Source organism: Salvelinus fontinalis, chromosome 40, assembly GCF_029448725.1.
Source record: "Salvelinus fontinalis isolate EN_2023a chromosome 40, ASM2944872v1, whole genome shotgun sequence".
NCBI classification, from domain to species: domain Eukaryota; kingdom Metazoa; phylum Chordata; class Actinopteri; order Salmoniformes; family Salmonidae; genus Salvelinus; species Salvelinus fontinalis.
In genome coordinates, this window is record NC_074704.1 from 10,177,490 (window position 1) to 10,200,717 (window position 23,228).

The following is a 23,228-nucleotide window of genomic DNA, read 5'->3' on the forward strand; positions in this document are numbered from 1 at the left end:
TAAACCTAGTCTGGTTTAACCTAGTCTGGTAAACCTAGTCTGGTTTAACCTAGTCTGGTAAACCTAGTCTGTTTAACCTAGTCTGGTAAACCTAGTCTGGTTTAACCTAGTCAGGTTTAACCTAGTCTGGTTTAACCTAGTCTGGTTTAAACCTAGTCTGGTTTAACCTAGTCTGGTTTAACCTAGTCTGGTAAACCTAGTCTTGTTTAACCTAGTCTGGTTTAAACCTAGTCTGGTTTAAACCTAGTCTGGTTTAACCTAGTCCGGTAAACCTAGTCTGGTTTAACCTAGTCAGGTTTAACCTAGTCTGGTTAAATCTAGTCTGGTTTAACCTAGTCTGGTAAACCTAGTCTGGTTTAACCTAGTCTAGTTTAACCTAGTCTGGTTTAACCTAGTCTGGTTTAACCTAGTCTGGTAAACCTAGTCTGGTTTAACCTAGTGTGGTTTAACCTAGTCTGGTTTAACCTAGTCTGGTAAACCTAGTCAAAATGTTAATGTATTCTTATTTGCTTCAGATGTAAGAATGCTTTATAGAGTGGATCTTCATATTTCACAAAAGTCCCAAGTACAGTATGTGCCCTTGTGTGAGGAACGGCCCATAGCAACAGGAGCCTATTTCCTGTTTCTGTAGCGTGAGGCAGCTTGATGTACAAGTACACCCCCTGGATAGGACGCTAGTCTACGTGTCTCAGGGCCTTACTCCCAATCTATTTCCTTATTGCTGAGTGCCAAGGAGTCTCACCCGGAGTCTCACCCGGAGTCTCACCCGGGGTGTACTTCACCCGGGGTCTCACCCGGGGTCTCACCCGGAGTCTCACCCGGAGTCTCACTTGGAGTCTCACCCGGGGTGTACTTCACCCGGGTCTCACCCGGAGTCTCACTCGGAGTCTCACCCGCGGTGTACTTCACCCGGGGTCTCACCCGGAGTCTCACCCGGAGTCTCACCCGGGGTGTACTTCACCCGGGGTCTCACCCAGAGTCTCACCCGGAGTCTCACCCGGGGTGTACTTCACCCGGGGTCTCACCCGGAGTCTCACTCGTAGTCTCACCCGGGGTGTACTTCACCCGGGGTCTCACCCGGAGTCTCACTCGGAGTCTCACCCGGGGTGTACTTCACCCGGGGTCTCACCCGGAGTCTCACTCGGAGTCTCACCCGTGGTGTACTTCACCCGGGGTCTCACCCGGAGTCTCACTCGGAGTCTCACCCGGGGTGTACTTCACCCGGGGTCTCACCCGGAGTCTCACTCGGAGTCTCACCCGGGGTGTACTTCACCCGGGGTCTCACCCGGAGTCTCACTCGGAGTCTCACCCGGGGTGTACTTCACCCGGGGTCTCACCCGGAGTCTCACTCGGAGTCTCACCCGGGGTGTACTTCACCCGGGGTCTCACCCGGGGTCTCACCCGGAGTCTCACCCGGGGTGTACTTCACCCGGGGAGGCATAAATATGGGTTGTATGGGTTGTATTTACAATGGTGTTACCTCACCCTGGGATCAAGCTTCCAACCTTCCAATCTCCGGGCGCACACTCAATGTATTGTAGGTAAATGTATGAGTTGGTCTGTAATGAGTTGTACACTGTACCAGTCAAAAGTTTGGACACACCTACTCATTCAAGGGTTTTTCTTTATTTGTACTATTTTCTACATTGTAGAATAATAATGAAGACATCAAAACTATGAAATAACACATATGGAATCATGTAGTAAGTAAAAAAAGTGTAGCCAACCTTTTCCTTGATGACAGCTTTGCACCCTCTTGGCATTCTCTCAACCAGCTTCATTAGGTAGTCACCTGGAATGCATTTCAATTAACAGGTGTGCCTTGTTAATAGTTCATTTGTGGAATTTCTTTCCTTCTTAATGCGTTTGAGCCAATCGATTGTGTTGTCAAATCAAATCAAATGTTATTGGTCACATACACATGGTTAGCAGATGTTGTTGTGAGTGTAGTGAAATGTTAATGCTTCTAGATCTGACAGTGCAGCAGTATCTAACAGGTAATATCTAACAATTCCACAACAACTAACTAATACACACAATCTAGTAAAGGAATGGGATGAGAATCTATACACTACCGTTCAAAAGTTACATATCACTAAGTGGGGTCACTTAGAAATTTCCGTGTTTTTGAAAGAGAAGCACATTTTTTGTCCATTAAAATAACACCAAATTGATCAGAAATTCAGTGTACACATTGTTAATGTTTTGTTGTAAATGACTATTGTAGCTGGAAACTGCAGATTTTTTAAATGGAATATCTACATAGGCGTACAGAGGCCCATTATCAGCAACCATCACTCCTGTGTTCCAATGGCACGTTGTGTTAGCTAATCCAAGTTTGTCATTTTAAAAGGCTAAATGATCATTAGAAAACCCTTTTGCAATCTGTTAGCGCAACTGAAAACTGTTGTACTGATTAAAGAAGCAATAAAACTGTCCTTCTTTAGACTAGTTGAGTATCATGAGTGTCAGAATTTGTGGGTTTGATTACAAGCTCAAAATGGCCAGAAACAATTAACTTTCTAATGAAACTCGTCAGTCTGTTCTTGTTCTAAAAAATGAAGGCTATTCCATGTGAGAAATTGCCAAGAAACTGAAGATCTCGTACAACGCTGTGTACTGCTACCTTCACAGAACAGAGCAAACTGTCTCTAACCAGAATAGAAAGAGGAGTGTGAGGCCCCCGGTGCACAACTGAGCAAGAGGACAAGTACATTAGTGTCTAGTTTGAGAAACAGATGCCTCACAAGTCCTCAACTGGCAGCTTCATTAAATAGTACCCGCAAAACACCAGTCAACGTCAACAGTGAAGAGGCGACTCCGGAATGCTGGCCTTATAGGCAGAGTTGCAAAGAAAAAGCCATATCTCAGACTGGACAATAAAAATAAAAGATTAAGACGGGCAAAAGAACACAGACAGTGGACAGAGGAACTCTGCCCAGAAGGCCAGCATCCTGGAGTCGCCTCTTGACGTTGAGACTTGTGTTTTGCGGGTACTATTTAATGAAGCTGCCAGTTTTCTAATGATCAATTAGCCTTAAAATGATACGCTTGAATTAGCTAACACAACGTGCCATTGGAACACAGGAGTGATGGTTGCTGATAATGGGCCTCTGTACGCCTATGTAGATATTCCATAAAAAATCAGCTATAAAAAAAAAATCCAGCTATAATCGTCATTTACAACATTAACTATGTTTACACTGTATTTCTGATCGATTTTATGTTATTTTAATGGACAAAAAATGTGCTCTACTTTCAAAAACAAGGACATTTCTAAGTGACCCCAAACTTTTACACGGAAGTGTAAGTATATAATATATGGATAAGCAGTGACAGAGTGGCTAAGATGCAATAGATAGCAAAGAATAGATAGTGAAGGATACAGTATACAGTATATACATATGAGATGAGTAATGTGAGATATGTAAACATTTTTAAAGTGGTATTATTAAAGTGACTAGTGATCCATTTAATAAAGTGGTCAATTATATCAAGTCTGTAGGTAGACAGCCTTCCTCTCTGTGTTAGTGATGGCTGTTTAACAATCTGATGGCCTTGAGATAGAAGCTGTTTTTCAGTCTCTGTCTCTGCTCTGATGCACCAGTACTGACCTCGCCTTCTGGACGGTTGCAGGGTAAGCAGGCAGTGGCTCGGGTGGTTGTTGTCCTTGATGATCTTTTTGGCCTTCCTGTGACATCGGGTGTTGTAGGTGTCCTGGAGGGCAGGTAGTTTGCCCCCGGTGATGCGTTGTGCAGACCGCACCACCCTCTGGAGAGCTCTGCGTTTGTGGGCGGTGCAGTTGCCGTACCAGGCAGTGATACAGCCCGACAGGATGCTCTCAATTGTTCACCTGTAAAAGTTAGTGAGGTTTTTTGGTGACAAGCTACATTTTTTCAGCCTTCTAAGGTTGAAAAGGCGCTGTTGCGCCTTTTTCACCACACTGTGTGCGTGGACCATTTCAGTTTGTCAGTGATATGTAAAGTACACCGAGGAACTTAAAACGTTCCACCTTCTCCACTGCTGTTCCGTCGATGTGAATAGGGGGGTGCTCCCTTTGCTGTTTCCTGAAGTCCACGATCATCTCTTTTGTTTTGCTGAAATTTTGTGAGAGGTTATTTTCCTGACATCACACTCCGGGGGCCCTCACCTAATCCCTGTAGGCTGTCTTGTCGTTGTTGGTAATCAAGCCTACCACTGTAGTGTCGTCTGAAAACTTGATGATTGAGGCGTGCATGGCCACGCAATCGTGGGTGAACAGGGAGTACAGGAGAGGGCTGAGAATGCACCCTTGTGGGGCCCCAGTGTTGAGGATCAGCGGAGTGGAGATCTTGTTTCCTACCTTCACCACCTGGGGGCGGCCCGTCAGGAAGTCCAGGACCAAGTTGAACAGGGCGGGGTCGAGACCCTGGGTGTCAAGCTGTGACAAGGTAGGGTGATGTACAGAAGATAGCCCTATTTGGTAAAAGACCAAGTCCATATTATGGCAAGAACAGCTAAAATAAGCAAAGAGAAATTACAGAGAAACGACAGTCCATCATTACTTTAAGACATGAAGGTCAGTCAATCCGGAAAATGTCAAGAACTTTGAAAGTTCCTTCAAGTGCAGTCGCAAAAACCATCAAGCGCTATGATGAAACTGGCTCTCATGAGGACCGCTACAAGAATGGAAGACCCAGAGTTACCTCTGCTGCAGAGGATAAGTTCATTAGAGTTAACTGCATAAGAAATTGCAGGCCAAATAAATGCTTCACAGAGTTCAAGTAACAGACACATTTTAACGTCAACTGTTCAGAGGAGACTCCGTGAATCAGGTCTTCATGGTCGAATTGCTTCAAAGAAACCACTACTAAAGGACAACAATAAGAAGAAACTTGCTTGGGCCAAGAAACACAAGTCATGGATATTAAACCGTTGGAAATCTGTCCTTTTGGTCTGATGAGTCCAGATTTTTGGTTACACCGCCTTGCCTTTGTGAGGTGCAGAGTAGGTGAACGGATGATCTCTGCATGTGTGGTTTCCACCATGAAGCATGGAGGAGGAGGTGTGATGGTGTGGGAGTGCTTTGTTGGTGACACAGTCAGTGATTTATTTGAATTTACTTAACCAGCATGGCTACCACAGCATTCTGCAGCGATACGTCATCCCATCTGGTTTGCGCTTAGTGGGACTATCATTTGTTTTTCAATAGGACAATGACCCAACACACCTCCAGGCTGTGTAAGGGCTATTTGACCAAGAAAGAGAGTGATGGAATGCTGCATCAGATGACTTGGCCTCCACAATCACCCGACCTTAACCCAACTGAGATGGTTTGGGCTGAGTTGGACTGCAGAGTGAAGGAAAAGCAGCCAAGAAGTGCTCAGCATATGTGGGAACTCCTTCAAGACTGTTGGAAAAGCATTCCAGGTGAAGCTGGTTGAGAGAATGCCAAGAGTTTGCAACGCTGTCATCAAGGCAAAGGGTGGCTACATTGAAGAATCTCAAATAGAAAATGTATTTTGATTTGTTTAACACTTTTTTGGTAACTACTTGATTCCATATGTTATATGTCATAGTTTTGGTGTCTTCACTATTATTCTACAATGTAGAAAATAGTAAAAAAAAATAAAGAAAAACCCTTCAATGAGTGTGTGTACAAACTTTTGACTGGTACTGTGTATGTCCTCTGTGTGTCTCCAGGAGAGTCAGTGGACAGTGTTTAATGTATATATCCTCTGTGTGTCTCCAGGAGAGTCAGTGGACAGTGTTTAATGTATATATCCTCTTGTTGTCCCCAGGAGAGTCAGTGGTTGGACAGTGTTTAATGTATATATCCTCTGTGTGTCTCCAGGAGAGTCAGTGGACAGTGTTTAATGTATATATCCTCTGTGTGTCTCCAGGAGAGTCAGTGGACAGTGTTTAATGTATATATCCTCTTGTTGTCCCCAGGAGAGTCAGTGGTTGGACAGTGTTTAATGTATATATCCTCTGTGTGTCTCCAGGAGAGTCAGTGGACAGTGTTTAATGTATATATCCTCTGTGTGTCTCCAGGAGAGTCAGTGGACAGTGTTTAATGTATATATCCTCTTGTTGTCCCCAGGAGAGTCAGTGGTTGGACAGTGTGTCTCTGCTGATAAAGGACTCATTTGAAGGAGAGATGCTGATGATTGACAACCTCTCTGGATCTGTCTTCCATCACTACTCCTCTACCTCTTCTCCTGTCTGGAAGGACTACAAGGGAAATCTGCAAGAGGTACACATGCACACACATACCACACAATATGCATGCACAAACACACACAGGTGCTCACAAACATGCACACACACACACACACACATACAGTACACATATCACACATACACACACACACACACACACACACACACACACACACACACACACACACACACACACACACACACACACACACACACACACACACACACACACACACACACACACACACACACACACACACACACACACACACACACACACACACACACACACACACACACACACAGATATGGGAATAACATCCCATGTCAATCATCCTGCTGTATAACTCAAAGGCAGCTATAGTGGTAGCTGTCAATCAAACAGACTGAGAAAACAGTGGTTTCCCTCCAAACGTCACATTAATGTTCTTCTGAATGATGACACACACACACTAAAATACAAACGTTTAATGTGTGTGTGTATGATACACTTTGTGTGTGTGTGTGTGTGTGTGTGTGTGTGTGTGTGTGTGTGTGTGTGTGTGTGTGTGTGTGTGTGTGTGTGTGTGTGTGTGTGTGTGTGTGTGTGTGTGTGTGTGTGTGTGTGTGTAATTCATCTCTTTATGTTAATGTAACCTGCATGGTAGTTTGTTAAAATCACAAACAGAAAGAAATGCTCATGACAAGGCTGTACCATTCCCTGGAGAATCCAGTTCTGTTGGTTCAGTATGAGAACAGCTCATCTACATATCTGTTGTTGGCCAATCACATTCAACCTCCCTCTAACCTTGTTGCTATTTACTCAACAAAATAATTTAATTCAGGACTATGTTGAGTTGACTTTCAAATACGGATGACATGCATGCAAACACACACACACACATTCCCTGTCTATCCATCATATTGTTATTGTGATGCTATATTCATATGCATTATTTATATGCTGTGTGTGTGTGTGTGTGTGTGTGTGTGTGTGTGTGTGTGTGTGTGTGTGTGTGTGTGTGTGTGTGTGTGTGTGTGTGTGTGTGTGTGTGCGTGCGTGCGTGCGTGCGTGCGTGCGTGCGTGCGTGCGTGCGTGCGTGCGTGTTTGCATCGCAACCAGACGTAACCTTTGGGAATAATGTGATGATGCACATTTGCTGCTGTGTTTGATCTTTCTGGAGTTACCATGGGAAACACAGGAGAATGCATGTATTGAATTAATTCTGTACATTTCTATATAAATTCAGCAAAAAAAGAAACGTCCTCTCACTGTCAACTGCGTTTATTTTCAGCAAACTTAACATGTGTAAATATTTGTATGAACATAACAAGATTCAACAACTGAGACATAAACTGAACACGTTCCACAGACATGTGACTAACAGAAATGGAATAATGTGTCTCTGGTCAAAAGTAACAGTTAGTATCTGGTGTGGCCACCAGCTGCATTAAGTACTGCAGTGCATCTCCTCCTCATGGACTGCACCAGATTTGCCAGTTCTTGCTGTGAGATGTTACCCCACTCTTCCACCAAGGCACCTGCAAGTTCCCAGACATTTCTGGGGGGAATGGCCCTAGCCCTCACCCTCCGATCCAACAGGTCCCAGACGTGCTCAACGGGATTGAGATCCGGGCTCTTTGCTGGCCATGGCAGAACATTGACATTCCTGTCTTGTAGGAAATCACACACAGAACGAGCAGTATGGCTGGTGGCATTGTCATGCTGGAGGGTCATGTCAGGATGAGCCTGCAGGAAGGGTACCACATGAGGGAGGAGGATGTCTTCCCTGTAACGCACAGCGTTGAGATTGTCTGCAATGACAAAGCTCAATCCGATGATGCTGTGACACACTGCCCCAGACCATGACGGACCCTTCACCTCCAAATCAATCCCACTCCAGAGTACAGGCCTCGATGTAACGCTCATTCCTTCAACGATAAATGCGAATCCGACCATCACCCCTGGTGAGACAAAACCGCGACTCGTCAGTGAAGAACACTTTTTGCCAGTCCTGTCTGGTCCAGTGACGGTGCCCATAGGCGACGTTGTTTCTGGTGATGTCTAGTGAGGACCTGCCTTACAACAGGCCTACAAGCCCTCAGTCCAGCCTCTCTCCGCCTATTGCGGACAGTCTGAGCACTGATGGAGGGATTGTGCGTTCCTGGTGTGACTCGGGCAGTTGTTGTTGCCATCCTGTACCTGTCCCACAAGTGTGATGTTCAGATGTACCAATCCTGTGCAGGTGTTGTTACATGTGGTCTGCCACTGCGCGGACGATCAGCTGTCCGTCCTGTCTCCCTGTAGTGCTGTCTTAGGTGTCACACAGTAAGGACATTGCAATTTATTTCCCTGGCCACATCTGCAGTCCTCATGCCTCCTTGCAGCATGCCTAAGGCACGTTCACACAGATGAGCAGGGACCCTGGGCATCTTTCTTTTGGTGTTTTTCAGAGTCAGTAGAAAGGCCACTTTAGTGTCCTAAGTATTCATAACTGTGACCTTAAGTGCCTGCCGTCTGTAAGCAATTAGTGTCTTAATGACCGTTCCACAGGTGCATGTTCATTAATTGTTTATGGTTCATTGAACAAGCATGGGAAACAGTGTTTAAACCCTTTACAATGAAGATCTGTAACTGACAAAAGTAGTAACTTCAAAGTATCTTTGAAGACAGGGTCCTGAAAAATAGACGTTTCATTTTTTGCTGAGTTTACATATGTAAGTAATATAAGTAATATGTGGTTTTCATGACTGGGGGACTGAAACACATCACATGTCAGTAATGATGGTGGGATGACTGGGATGTCAACGGTTGATGGTTTATCAGTTTGGTGTGTGTGTGTGTGTGTGTGTGTGTGTGTGTGTGTGTGTGTGTGTGTGTGTGTGTGTGTGTGTGTGTGTGTGTGTGTGTGTGTGTGTGTGTGTGTGTGTGTGTGTGTGTGTGTGTGTGTGTGTGTGTGTGTGCGTGCGTGAAAGGGGGCATGCTTTACATACTATGCTAGATGTAGTGCAGTACACACAGAGAGAACAGTAGTGAGAGGTCAAGCCTTAACCCCACATCATCTGTCCATCCATCTATCTCTCTCCATCTTTCTCTCTCTCTTTCTTCATTTTTTTATTTTCTCCCTCTCTCTCTGTCTCTCTCTCTCTCTCTCTCTCTTTCTTTCTCTTTTCCATTATATTGATGGGCTCAGACCAGCTGACAGGGAGATTCCTCAGAGTCGGTCTAATGGTCCAGATATAACCCATTCTGCCATATTACCATACCAACCTGTCACTACCACCTCCATTTTCTCCTTCATTACCTTCAACTTCCTGACTGTCAGCCAATCAGCCGCTCAACTTTTTGACACAATCCACCTAGAGAGCAGGCTGTCAAGTTAGAACTTTAGACAGTTACAACTTTAGTTAGTTTCAACTTTAGCCCGTTACAACTTTAGTCCATTACTACTTTAGTCCGTTACAACTTTAGCCCGTTACAACTTTAGTCCATTACTACTTTAGTCCGTTACTACTTTAGTCAGTTACTACTTTAGTCAGTTACAAATTTAGTCTGTTACTACTTTAGTCAGTTACTACTTTAGTCCGTTACAACTTTAGTCCGTTACTACTTTAGTCAGTTACAACTCTAGTCCGTTACAACTTTAGTCAGTTACTACTTTAGTCAGTTACTACTTTAGTCCATTACTACTTTAGTCAGTTACTACTTTAGTCCATTACTACTTTTGTCAGTTACATATTTAGTCAGTTACTACTTTAGTCAGTTACTACTTTATTCCGTTACAACTTTAGTTCGTTACAACTTTAGTCCATTACTACTTTAGTCTGTTACTACTTTAGTCCGTTACTACTTTAGTCAGTTAGTACTTTAGTCAGTTACTACTTTAGTCCATTACTACTTTAGTCAGTTACAACTTTAGTCCATTACAACTTTAGTCCGTTACAACTTTAGTCAGTTAGTACTTTAGTCAGTTACAAATTTAGTCAGTTACTACTTTAGTCCGTTACTACTTTAGTCCGATACAACTTTAGTCAGTTACTACTTTAGTCAGTTACTATTTTAGTCCGTTACAACTTTAGTCCACTTTAGTCCACTTTAGTCCACTTCAGTCAGTTACAAGTTTAGTCCGTTACTACTTTAGTTCATTACTACTTTAGTCAGTTACTACTTTTGTCCGTTAAAACTTTAGTCAGTTACTACTTTAGTCCATTACTACTTTCGTCCGTTAAAACTTTAGTCAGTTACTAGTTTAGTCCGTTACAACGTTAGTCCGTTACAACTTTAGTCCGTTACAACTTTAGTCAGTTACTACTTTAGTCCGTTACTACTTTAGTCCGTTACAACTTTAGTCAGGTATTACTTTAGTTCGTTACTATTTTAGTCAGTTACAACTTTAAAACTTTAGTCAGTTACATCTTTAGTCGGTTTCTACTTTAGTCAGTTACAACTTTAGTCAGTTACTACCTTAGTCAGTTAGAATTTTAGTCAGTTACAACTTTAGTCAGTTAAGACTTTAATCCGTTACAACATTAGTCCGTTACAAATTTTGTCAGTTACTACTTTAGTCAGTTACAACTTCAGTCCGTTACAATTTTAGTCAGTTACTGCTTTAGTCAGTTACTACTTTAGTCCATTGCAACTTTAGTCAGTTACTACTTTAGTCCGTTACTACTTTAGTTCGTTACAACTTTAGTCCGTTACTACTTTAGTCCGTTACTACTTTAGTTAGTTTCAACTTTAGTCCGTTACAACTTTAGTCCGTTACAACTTTAGTCAGTTACTTCTTTAGTCCGTTACAACTTTAGTCCGTTACAACTTTAGTCAGTTACTTCTTTAGTCCGTTACAAATTTAGTCAGTTACAAATTTAGTCAGTTACTACTTTAGTCAGTTACAACTTTAGTCCGTTACAACTTTAGTCAGATACTACTTTAGTCAGTTACCACTTTAGTCCGTTACTACTTTAGTCAGTTACTACTTTAGTAAGTTACAACTTTAGTCAGTTACAACATTAGTCAGATACTACTTTAGTCAGATACTACTTTAGTCAGTTACAACTTTAGTCAGTTACAACTTTAGTCAGATACTACTTTAGTCAGTTACTACTTTTGTCCGTTACAACTTTCGTCCGTTACAACTTTCGTCCGTTACAATTTTAGTCCGTTGCTACTTTAGTCCGTTGCTACCTTAGTCTGTTGCTACCTTAGTCCGTTACAACTTTAGTAAATTAGAACTTTAGTCAGTTAGAACTTTAGTCAGTTACAAATCTATTTTTGCAGTAGTAGTAGATTTACCTTGAGGTTTAATGAGGACTGGACACAGGGCAACACATTTGAACTGTATGAGTTGTTATTACAGCTTATAGCAAGTGTTATTCACTTCATAAGCATTATTTGGCACTTTAAATGCGCTTAAAATGTATCATAATATTTTTACCACAAAGAAAGTGTTTCTCACACTTTTCCCATAACAAATCGGGTGTATTGAATAACATAATGTGCTGTGTTGGAATTCTGTGTGTCTGTATCGCAGATCCGATTGGCTGAGGTGGAGCAGGCGTCTCTGATGTCAGAGCAGCTGTCTGACAAGTCGTCATCACTGGCCCTTCCTGATGATCTTAGTCTGGACGACCACAGTGACTACCAGCTACTGGTCAGGGACGGCAAGGTGGGGTGTGCAGACGCACATACTTACTCTCAGTGACACAAAACATGTGCACACACTGAGAATCTATATCTTTTTTGTTTTTGCATAATTCAACTGCTTACACACATGAACACATTCTATCACACACTGCATCCCACTGCATCCCACTGCATTAACTGCTTGATTAGCGAATCAATGTTCCTGTGTGTGTTTCACCATGTGCCGTGGGCAGGCTAGGGCGACGGGTCTGTGTTTGTTTGTGTCTGTGTGCCTGTGTGTGTGCGTGTGTGAATGCGTGTGTGTGTGTGTGCGTAGGATGCATGTCTGTGTGTGTGCGCGTATGTGTGTGTGTGTGTGTAAGCATGATTGTGATGTGTGTGCATGCGTGCGTGCGTGCGAGTGTGTGTGTGCGTTTGTGTGTGTGAGAATGATCGCGATGTGGGTGCACATGCGTGTGTGCATGTGGTGTGTGTGTGTGAGCATTATCATGATGTGTGTGTGTGTGTGTGTCTATGGATCTCATCCCGTCTCCTCTAAGCTCTTTCATCTGGTTTACCTTATTGCTTTTCTCTATTGAAACTAATTTGAAATCCATTCGAAAACGAGGCACTGTAGAGCTTGCAATTACTTTAGTTTGGAAAAATATATTACTAATCAACAGATGTATTGACTGAAGAGAGATGAAGAATCAAATAGTAGGAAATATCACCATGTAGAAAATTCTCTAAATTGGAATAATATCCCATGGTGGTTTATATTACAATTATATTTCATTTTTATCAATATTGAATTTGGTCATTTCATTTCACAGTTAACACTATTTACATTGAGACTTGCTTTACCACAGACAACGGCTTTGTTGTTGTTATTGTTGTTGTTGTTGTTGCTAATGTTGGCTAGTTAGCTAGCGTGCTAGGCTAACCCCCAATGAATGGTGCTATCAGCTAACAAAATGCTAGTCTTTCCAAAATATTGACAACAAGATCAAGCATTCGAGTTCAACCACCTTTGGCTCTAAGTTATGCCTATTTCAATGCTAATATGCTTGTGTGGTAGTTTAACTCTTTTAACATGCTACACCAGGGGTAGCCTAATTTGGTTAATACACTTAAAATGCTAATAGATGTCAGCTGCCCGGAGATAGAATGTTAAATGGTAATTCACACTAGATAGGGCTAGCCCTAATAGCCATAGCAACAGATGCGTATTGATTTCTAATAATGCTATCAGTAGTACCTGGAACTTTACAGATTATATGTGAGTGTTAATTGAAGTCATCCTGAATGCTTATATTTGTTATAGGATAACTCTGAGGTGCTCTCTCCCCCCATCTCTCTCTCTCTCTATAGGAGGAGAGAGGGAGCAGTGACTCCCACAGTTCTGAGGAATTGAGGGAGATTCAGGCTGGGTGTGGAGGGCGTTGGGGGCACGGAGGTTCTCGACCCCACAGCAGAGGCCCTGAAGACGGGGTAGGATTCCTGCTCGAGGTGGGCGTCCAGCCCCAGTTCCAGAGCCAGTCTCTCCAGTTCCTCCACCACAACAGAGGTAAACGGGTTCTCCTTTATCTTCCCATCTCATTAGCACTTGTGAAATCTGATGGATATGTGTGCATACATTACCAGTTGACATTTTCATCTTGTGACCTTGGTTGATGCTCTTGGTATTTAGATGACTGTGTTTAATGATGATCACATGCCTTTGCAATGACATTGACATGATCATTTCAATCAGAAGGTTCTCCTTCCCGTCTCTCACGCTCAGATGTGTGAGGGAGAAAATGATGTTTTGCTCCGTATTCACACAGTTGATTACACCGACATCCTAATGTTAATGAACTAAAAGACAGATGGGCTGGCATACACAAAGACATTGATTAACGACATTCAGTGATATGCCTGTCCTTCCTCCCTGTCAAGGTGTGTGCGTACTGGTAGCGAAGTCAGCTGCAGGAGAGCAGAGATTTGTGAACACACACTTTATTGAGGCAAAAGTGCAAAACGCGCGAAACAGTCACAAGAATTATGTTTAACAATAAACATCCTCGAGAAAATAACACGGAAAAAACAAGCCAGTCTGGCGCGTCGACAAATATACATGTAACACAAACAATCTTACACAAAGACATGATGGGGAACAGAGGAATAAATACATGTAGATTGATTGGGGAATGAAAACCAGGTGTGAAGGGAACAAGACAAAACAAATGGATACATGAAAAATGGAGCGGCGATGGCTAGAATGCCGGTGACGTCGATCGCCGAACGCCGCCCGAACAAGGAGAGGAGCCGACTTCGGCGGAAGTCGTGACACTCCCACCATAACATTAGCGTTATACAGCTGGATGGATGGATGACTGGATGAATGGATGGATGGATAAATGGATAGATAACTCATGTTCATTCTACATGCAACATTTATATCTTTCTATAAATAATAACTGTATGTCAACAGATGGTGATGGCCATCACAGTGACCAGCTTGGCAGTGTCGGATGTAGAGGTTCCTCCTCTCCTCTCTTTCATCTCCCTGTGGAGTTATTTCACCCGGCCACAGCCACAGCGGTCCCCCCACCCATCCACAGGACGGTGGTAGACCCAGGGGGGAGAGAGGCATCCAGGCTGCCTTCCCCAGCCTCCTGGGCCACTCTGCGCTCCCCAGGGGGCAACAGCAGGATCCTAGCCTCCCCAGGGGCCAACAGCAGGGTCCTATACTCTCCAGGGGCCAACAGCAGGGTCCTAGCCTACCCAGGGGCCAACAGCAGGGTCCTAGACTCCCCAGGGGCCAACAGCAAGGTCCTAGACTCCTCAGGGGCCAACAGCAGGGTCCTAGACTCCCAGGTAAGAGGTCACGGGGTCACTTTGGTAGAGGGAGTATGCATGTAGTGAAATGTACACTGGGTGTACAAAACATTAAGAATATTGAGTTGCACCCCCAGTTGTGTCAGGTTGGCTGGATGTACTTTGGGTGGTGGACCATTCTTGATACACACAAATCAAATAAAACCTGTATTGGTCACATACACATGGTTAGCAGATGTTATTGCGAGTGTAGCGACATGCTTGTGCACAGGAAACTGTTGTGTGTGAAAAACCCTACAGAGTTGCCGTTCTTGACGAACTCAAACTGGTGCACCTGGCGCTTACTACCAAACCCCACTGACACTGGAACAAAGGGGATACCGTCTTCCATCTGACCGCACCGCAACATTCACAAATTCATGTTGTTACTCCTATGAACAGAGAAGGGAAATATTTCTCGATATTAAAAAAGACCCAAGCTGCTAATAACAACGCAGGCCTATGATAAACTTTCCTTACAGCTGCAGTGCTGGTTGTAGCGCGAGTGGAAGTACAAAGAAAACATAATTTATGGCTAATAAAAGTGTTGAATAAAAAGTGTTGACAGTCCTGAGTAAGAACTTAAACATGAACTCACTCATAAAAACAGCAGCTCTTTGCTGTATTCGTTGACAGTCTCTCTCTAGTCATGGTTTTAAACGTTTAAAACCAGCAGCTCTTTGCTGTATTCGTTGACAGTCTCTCTCTAGTCATGCTCTTTTCTGTATTCGTTGACAGTCTCTCTCTAGTCATGGTTTTAAACGTTTAAAACCAGCAGCTCTTTGCTGTATTCGTTGACAGTCTCTCTCTAGTCATGGTTTTAAACGTTTAAAACCAGCAGCTCTTTGCTGTATTTGTTGACAGTCTCTCTCTAGTCATGGTTTTAAACGTTTAAAACCAGCAGCTCTTTGCTGTATTCGTTGACAGTCTCTCTCTAGTCATGGTTTTAAACGTTTAAAACCAGCAGCTCTTTGCTGTATTTGTTGACAGTCTCTCTCTAGTCATGGTTTTAAACGTTTAAAAACAGCAGCTCTTTGCTGTATTCGTTGACAGTCTCTCTCTAGTCATGGTTTAAAACGTTTTGAAATCTCACAACTTTGCTGTAGCTTTCTTTTATGCCTGCTTCATTATTGCAGACACAGTAATCTGAGCCATTCGATTGGCCAGCGGTAGGCCTATAGCGCAGTTGATTTGCTCCACCAGGCAGGAAGAGTTTGTACCTTTAGACACATGAAATGGTTAAAAAATGCTGTGCAGTGCAGCTGAATAGGGTGCCTCTACAAATAAAACATAAAAATAGGAACACAAGGCTTTATCGTTTATTTTTACCCTTTTTTCTCCCCAATTGGTAGTTACACTCTTGTCCCATCGCTGAAACTACTGTACGGAGGTGAAGGTCTAGAGCCATACGTCCTCCGAAACACAACCCTGCCAAGCCACAATGCTTGTTGACACACTGCTCACTTAACCCGCACCAATGTGTCAGAGGAAACACTGTACAACTGGCGACCAAGGTCAGCTTGCAGGCGCCCGGCCCGCCACTAGGAGTCGCTAGGGCGCGATGGGACAAGGACATCCCGGCAGTCCAAACCCTCTCCTAACCCGGACAATGCTGGGCCAATTGTGCGCCGCCTCATGGGTCTCCCGGTCACAGCCGGTGACACAGCCTGGGATCAAACCTGGGTCTGTAGTGATGCCTCAAGCACTGCAATGCAGTGCCTTAGACCGCTGCACTACTCAGGAGGCCCTCTCATTGGGTCGACCGTATATTCAAGTGTGTGCTATCATATTGATAATTGTATTACATAATGTAGTATATGGACTTCAGTGTAACAGCCATGGTTGTTACAATGGTATAAGATGTAATGGATTGACTTTATGGGGTGAAATACCCATCAGATTCAGTTGTTTTCCACTCATTGGTAAGGGCTTCACTTCACTAGAGTTTAGGTCCATGGGGATGCTTGCTGTAAGAGATTACATTTACAATATACTGTAGCTAACTGTTTTATATTCTAAGAGGGGGAAGTATACAGGTGATGCACCGCAGCCATTTTGTTCCAGAAAGCTCACTGTGGTTGAGACAGTTATTATGGAATAAAACAAAAGAAATGGGCATATCTGTAAGGAGTGAGTGCATCAAAGTTGAATTATACATCTTCTTATTCAGAATATCTTCCCATTTAGACTTTAGAGCACCATATTTTTCATTTAAATCGTCTTCTATGGTGATAAGTGTGCATTTTCTGTTCATGGCACACAAAAACAAGCAATATTCTTCTTCTGCTTCAGAGGTAACCATGGCAACAGCATGTAACTGACCTTTTCTGTATCTATTTGTTTTGTTTATGTCATTTCCAGAGTGCTTTGTGAGATTCTAGTACATTTCTACAGCACTACACTAATTAGCTAGGTCATCCCTTCTCTACTTGACTCTCTCTGTTTTCTTGGTTCTTGTGATTAATACTTCATCCCGCTCTCATTCACTTTTTTCTCTCTCTTTCTCTCTTACTGTCTATCTCTCTGTTTCTTTCACTTCTCTCTCTCCTTTTCCCCCTCTATCCTTCCTCAGCACCCGTCCCACAGTGACTCGTCCCTGGCCACAGGCAGCTCCGAGGGCAGCCTCCAGACCACCCTGGAGGAAGGTCTCAGCTTTAGCGTCTCCCCCCCTCGAGGAGAACTGGGACTCTCCCTGGCCCTGCCTCTCCTCTGCCCTCTCCCTCTCCCTCACCTCGACGAACCCCGACAAACCCCCAGATTGCTGGGTCACCCCTCAATGAGAGGCCGCAGTACCGCATTCAACCTCCAAGCCACTAGAGGGCACCAGAGGAGCCAGAGCAGCTGTGGCAGCAGCACCAGTCCCGGCTGCCCAAGGCAAGACTCTATGGACCCTTCAGATGACGATTGTGGGATAGGAATAGGAGGCGAAGGATCCAGTCAGGCTTTTAACAGCGAACATTTATCAGAGACACTTAGTAGTTTGTCTCTGACGTCACTGCTGGCACCTAGCTCCCTGGCACCCCCGCTGGTGAAAAAGTGTAATAGCACTGGGAGTTTGGACCAGGCAAATCTTTCTGTCAGGAATAAAGATGGACAACAGTACTATGAGATAGATACTCATGGGTACCTCACCAACCCTTGGACTGAGAAGAGCGGTGGACAGGAAGGGGAGACGGGGTTTGGAGTTAAAAGTACAAGTCAGATGATGGATGCCGGCTCGAGGAAAAACAGATGAAACTTTATCTATCGGTTGGAACATTTTCTTCTTCTCGAGGTGTTTGATTGATATCTGTTCAGTGAACTCATCTCCTCCCTCTTTCTCTCTCTCTTTTTCCTCAGTGAGGTGTCCATGTTCTCTTCTTTCCATGACGATTGGGTGAAAATTGAGCTGAGGGATTGGTATACATTTTGTGGAGGATTACAATGACTTCTGGGTAATGGAGTTTAATCAAGGCATCTCATATTCTGAGACATGGGGGATATTCTTTGAGAGGACTACAGCAATGACAGGACCCTTGAAAAACATGCTAATGCTGGGCTTGCATGGAGCATAGTCACCCTCATCCATACACCCAAAGAAAAGCAAAAAAAAAGTACCAAAATGTGAATTTCGTGTGAGCATTGTGGGAAAAAATGATGAAACTCCAAACATTGCTGAAACTCCAAAAGAAAACTATTGGGTTCTCCTTGACTATCAGGGCTAGCTTAGCTTAGCGGCTAATGCTAACGCTCCTGTGACTGACAACGGGGCTAGCATAGCCCAGTGGCTAATTGTAGTCTAATGCTTTTGTCCTCTTGAAAAAAGACAATGCTTACTATTAAGATAAGCAGATTGTAGAGTCCTTTCGATGAGACTTTGTACAGAGTTGTTGTTTTTTATTCACATCTATAAGGTAGCATTGATTACCAACTTTTTCTTTTAGCTAACTAACATTTGATAGTTGAAAGAATATCAAGGTTGCATATTTGATGGGTTTTCTAATTCTAAAACATATTGGATCTGTATGAATGCAGATGTGTCCCTCTGTGTGTGTTAGGGTGAGACATAAAGGCTCATCTAGAAATACCAGAAATAGCAAAAGGGCCCCTTTTGAATGGAAATAAAAATCAATATGTGAGAGCTATAGTGAAGAGACGTGGGGAGTGAATGAGAACATATGCCGTACCATAGAGGAATAGGCCATGTTCTCATGAATCACCCATGAACCAAGGGCTTCAGAGAAAGCGATGCTCCCCTGTCCCTACTGGATAGATGCACAATATTCAATGAGAGATCGAGATCGGACGCCATCTTGGTTGGTGAAACACAAAGTAAAACGAAGTCCCGGTCAGTTTCACAAAATGGAGTTCTTGTCTCTTGTCCCCTCCTTGTTGACATTTGTGCAGCGTTGTGTATCGACGTTTTGAAGGAAAATTGTATACCTCAGGTGGATGACAGAAAACACTGAAGTGGATCTATAAAATATTTTTTTCAACGCTCACACTCAGATGGTCACATAAATACACAAGCGCACACACACACCACAACCACAAAGATGTCAAAGGTTTTTCTTGAAGACAGGAAGAGATCAGAGAGGAACAAATCTCTCACTCGATCGCTCTTCGTCCAACTTATCCTGCTTTCATTCTTTCTCATTATCCGTTTGAATTAAAGGGGCACTCCACTATTTTCTAACCTCATATACAATATCGCCATGTGGACACTGGCATGATGCAGGAAGGATATTAGGAATATCAGGTTAAATAAGTAGCGAAGTGCCACTTTAAAATACCCACGTTGGAAAAGCCAGTTTATTCAAAATATTATTCCCCCGTGTATTAGATATGCAATATTTGAAGCATACAGATATATATGACACAGGTATAGGTTGATGTTAGGCAAGAGGGTTCTAATATATCGCTATTATGTATTACAGTAAAATCTCAATAGGCTCCAATGAGATTCAAAGGTCATTCAATTCTGATGTGTTAGAATGTCTGTGTATTCCAAGATGGTAGGATGAGAGGATGTCTTTTGTTCTTGTCTTTTCCACCGCCCCCTAAGTTGCACGTTGTTATTATTTTGTGAATTGTCATTTTAGAGTCATAAAAGTGGATTCGCTTCTCAACCTCTGCGGATTCTTGATTCTTTAACATGGCGACTTGTCCGATTTACAGGATTCATTCATTTGAACGTCGGACCCTTTTCATCTTCAGATGTTAACCGTTGAACCTTTTCTTGAGGCCCCCAAAGTCTCATTCTCTCCCAAGTGTTCGTTGATTACGTTACTGATTCGTCGTAGTAGCAGCTGTGTGGGAACCCTAGCAGTTGATAGCTCCGTTTCAATGCATAATTCCTAGTGATGACTTAATGAAAGGTAGACTCTTGCACAGGGGATGTTGTATGTTTTGATTGTGAGGACGAAGTTCAGGTTTGTTAGTGCTGCCTACATGTGTATGTCATTTTGAGAGTAGCTTTGTGAGGATAGAAAATCACAATTGGAAAAGAACACAAGCCCAACCTGTGTATTAATGCATATTCATCAGTGTCAATGTTGAACTCTACATCTGGTGTTCTTCTTCTCTCTCGCTCAACATAATGGGCTCCGAACTACTCCAACTATTCAAATAGCCTCCTTCATTTACCTCAACAAACAGACAGGCCAAGACAGAGAAATAAGCTAAAAGATAAACCAAATAGAAACTTCCGTGTCTCTTAGGACCCTGCTGTGTGTTTGTGTGTGTGTGTGTGTGTGTGCGTGCGTGTGTGTGTGCGTGTGTGCGTGTGTGTGTGTGTGTGTGTGTGTGTGTGTGTGTGTGTGTGTGTGTGTGTGTGTGTGTGTGTGTGTGTGTGTGTGTGTGTGTGTGTGTGTGTGTGTGTGTGTGTGTGTGTGTGTGTGTGTGTGTGGAAACAAGGGTAATATCTTTGACAAATATTTGAAATGAGAAACCGTGGGTTTGGCACTTGTAGTTGGCTTCAGATTTAATCACTTGGTCCACACAAATATAAATGTCATATCGGTTACTTTAAAAAACATCAGATTTTTCTTTGCCGGCTTTTTAAAGCCCCTTATCATTCCATGATGCTTAACACCATGTTAAGACTACATATGTTCAAACATATTTTGTTCACAGACATTTCAAAAGATTTGAGGCCAGAAGAGATGTTGTTTACTACAAAAGGCTGCTATTCAACCAACCGGGTGTTTAGTAAGCCTTTGATACAGAGTCTGAAATGAACACATCCCTTATCTCTTCACGTCAGATTAGATGCTGTTTACTCTCACAGAGAAATATCAGATGGCAGTTTATCCTCTCTTTTAGTTTTCCCCCTCTCTTTTCTTTGTTTTTCATGTCCTGCTGTCTTCAGAGCCGTGTCTCACTGTTTAGTGTCTTAAATGATGAACCGTAGCATCACAGTCTTCCTCACACAGCTTCTAACACTAGAGTGTGTTGGACATCTATAAGTATCAAAGAGAAGCGTCTGACTCTTAGCAGCAGGTGTGTTAGTCTGCTTGAATGAGTGTGTGTGTTTGTGAATGCTTGTCCCTCTGCCCGAAATATGACCTACTACACCATTGTAGGAAACGGCTGCAATTGAAGAAAAGAATGGATGTATGAAAGTCATTGATACTAGTCACAATCTTTCCTGTGGGTTTCTTGGTATTCAGTAGCAACATGCACATGATCAGCTAGCCTAGCTTAGCCTAGCCTTCATTCAAAAACTATTAAGTGATAACAACACTAGCTTTCTGTGACTGGGCCTCGTCCTTTAAGTTTGAAAGGGTTTTTAACATCAATCTATGGTTGCGTTGCAAATGGCCCTCTATTCCCTATAATACCCTGAGGTTAAAGGTAGTGCACTATATTGGGAAAAGGTGGCCATTTGGGACAAGTCTGTAACACTTGTACACCTGGGGCTTACCTCCCTTGGAGAGAACCAGACTGATCAAAAAGCACACGCACGCACACACTCATACACACACACACGCACGCACATGGACACACACATACACACACATACAGACCCACACACACACAGCTTGATACGCTGGTACACCTGCGGCTCCCTCCTCCCCCCTGGAGAGAACCTGTCTGATCAAAAGACTGCTTACGTGAACAGGCATTTAACCACTAACACTAACACACAGCTGTCCACAGCAATCTACAAGCCCTTGATGTACTGTACTCACATTCTATTGAATTAGATGAAGACAGAGAGACAGAGAGAGAAGCACAAAGGTTACTAGGTGTGTTTGATCAGACTAACACAAGAGAAGGAAGAATAGGAATGAATAGGGATGAATGAGAGTGAAAGGATGGTGATGGTGATAGGTGTGTAGTGTGTATACATACACACACACACACACACACACACACACACACACACACACACACACACACACACACACACACACACACACACACACACACACACACACACACACAGACACACACACACACAGACACACACATAGACATAGACAGACACACATAGACAGACAGACACACACACCTTCGCTGGCATGGCCCCAGCCTTAGCTTGTTAGATGTTGGCCAGCTGTGGAGAGGGTTGATGTTGAATCGTGTTCTGGGTGCGTATGGACATCTGGGATACACGGAGGGAGGGAGGGAGGTAGCGAGGGAGGGAGGGAGGGAGGGAGGGAGGGAGGGAGGGAGGGAGGGAGGGAGGGAGGGAGGGAGGAAGGGAGGGATGGTCCTTTGAAGTTGTCACCCTCAGGATACACAGGTTCTCTCTCCTCTCACATCTCAGAACGGTTTATGTAATGGAATAGATATGCAGTTTAACACTGTGCAAAGTGCCATCACCTCAGAGTAAAGAGAGGGATGGAGAGAAAGAGAGAGAGGAGGACACAGTGCATGTGATGTGTGAATTCATGCTGTCATTGCTGTGTGTGTCACTCAGTTATAGGACCCTTCGGTAGCAACACAGCATATGGAGATGTCTATTCACCTGCCATTTGAACACAGGCAGTGACAAGACCACCCGTGGGGTCCTAATGTGTCAACAGTAATTAAGCAGCGTTCAAGCCAACGTCCCCATCTCCCTACACTGTTAGTGCTGCGGCTAACGCTAACCTGTAATCTAGCGTGTCTTGATTGATTTAGCTTGACAAGTAGCGTAGAGGTGATGTGACTTTTGTCTGACAGACAGATTGAGCCGTCACATTGACTTAATTGAACACTAATTAAGATGGTAGGCGCCTGTTATAGACTACACCTGTCCCATTGGTTATAATGGATGGAGTTCAGACGACTTTACACCGTGTGACACAATAGGCTGATTTAAAGCTACAGTCTGATTGGTCTTCTCAAACCAATGGGAATATATCACTGATTTCCAAAAACACTTGCAAATATTCCAGTTTGCACCTTTACGTGATTGTCTTCATATTGTGTTCCGTTGAATGAAACCTGGTTTTTAAATGATAACTTATAACAGGTGGGATGAACCTATTCACATTTCAGAATCCAAAAGCAGTTTTCATAACAAAGTGGGGAAATGAGAACTGAATAAAAATGGATCATTTTGAACTGTGGAGAATGCATTCATGTGGAAACATAA

The 23,228-nt window shown here is 43.4% G+C and overlaps 1 protein-coding gene across 3 annotated transcripts in view; it reads left to right on the forward strand.

Moving 5' to 3' along the window:
• LOC129839710 (voltage-dependent T-type calcium channel subunit alpha-1I-like) overlaps nt 1-22,259 on the forward strand; it is a 73,435-nt gene extending 51,176 nt beyond the window's left edge. For 2 of the 3 annotated variants that reach the window (XM_055907292.1, XM_055907293.1), the window contains exons 29-33: nt 6,083-6,235; nt 11,712-11,846; nt 13,175-13,370; nt 14,277-14,662; nt 17,235-22,259. In XM_055907292.1, coding sequence (XP_055763267.1) covers nt 6,083-6,235; nt 11,712-11,846; nt 13,175-13,370; nt 14,277-14,662; nt 17,235-17,897 — 1,533 coding nt within the window. In that variant the 3' untranslated portion in view covers nt 17,898-22,259. Of the gene's footprint in view, nt 1-5,780; nt 5,823-6,082; nt 6,236-11,711; nt 11,847-13,174; nt 13,371-14,276; nt 14,663-17,234 lie in introns of those variants that run through there. The other variant, XM_055907294.1, reaches the window with a different exon arrangement.
• The last annotated feature ends 969 nt before the right edge of the window (nt 22,260-23,228 follow it).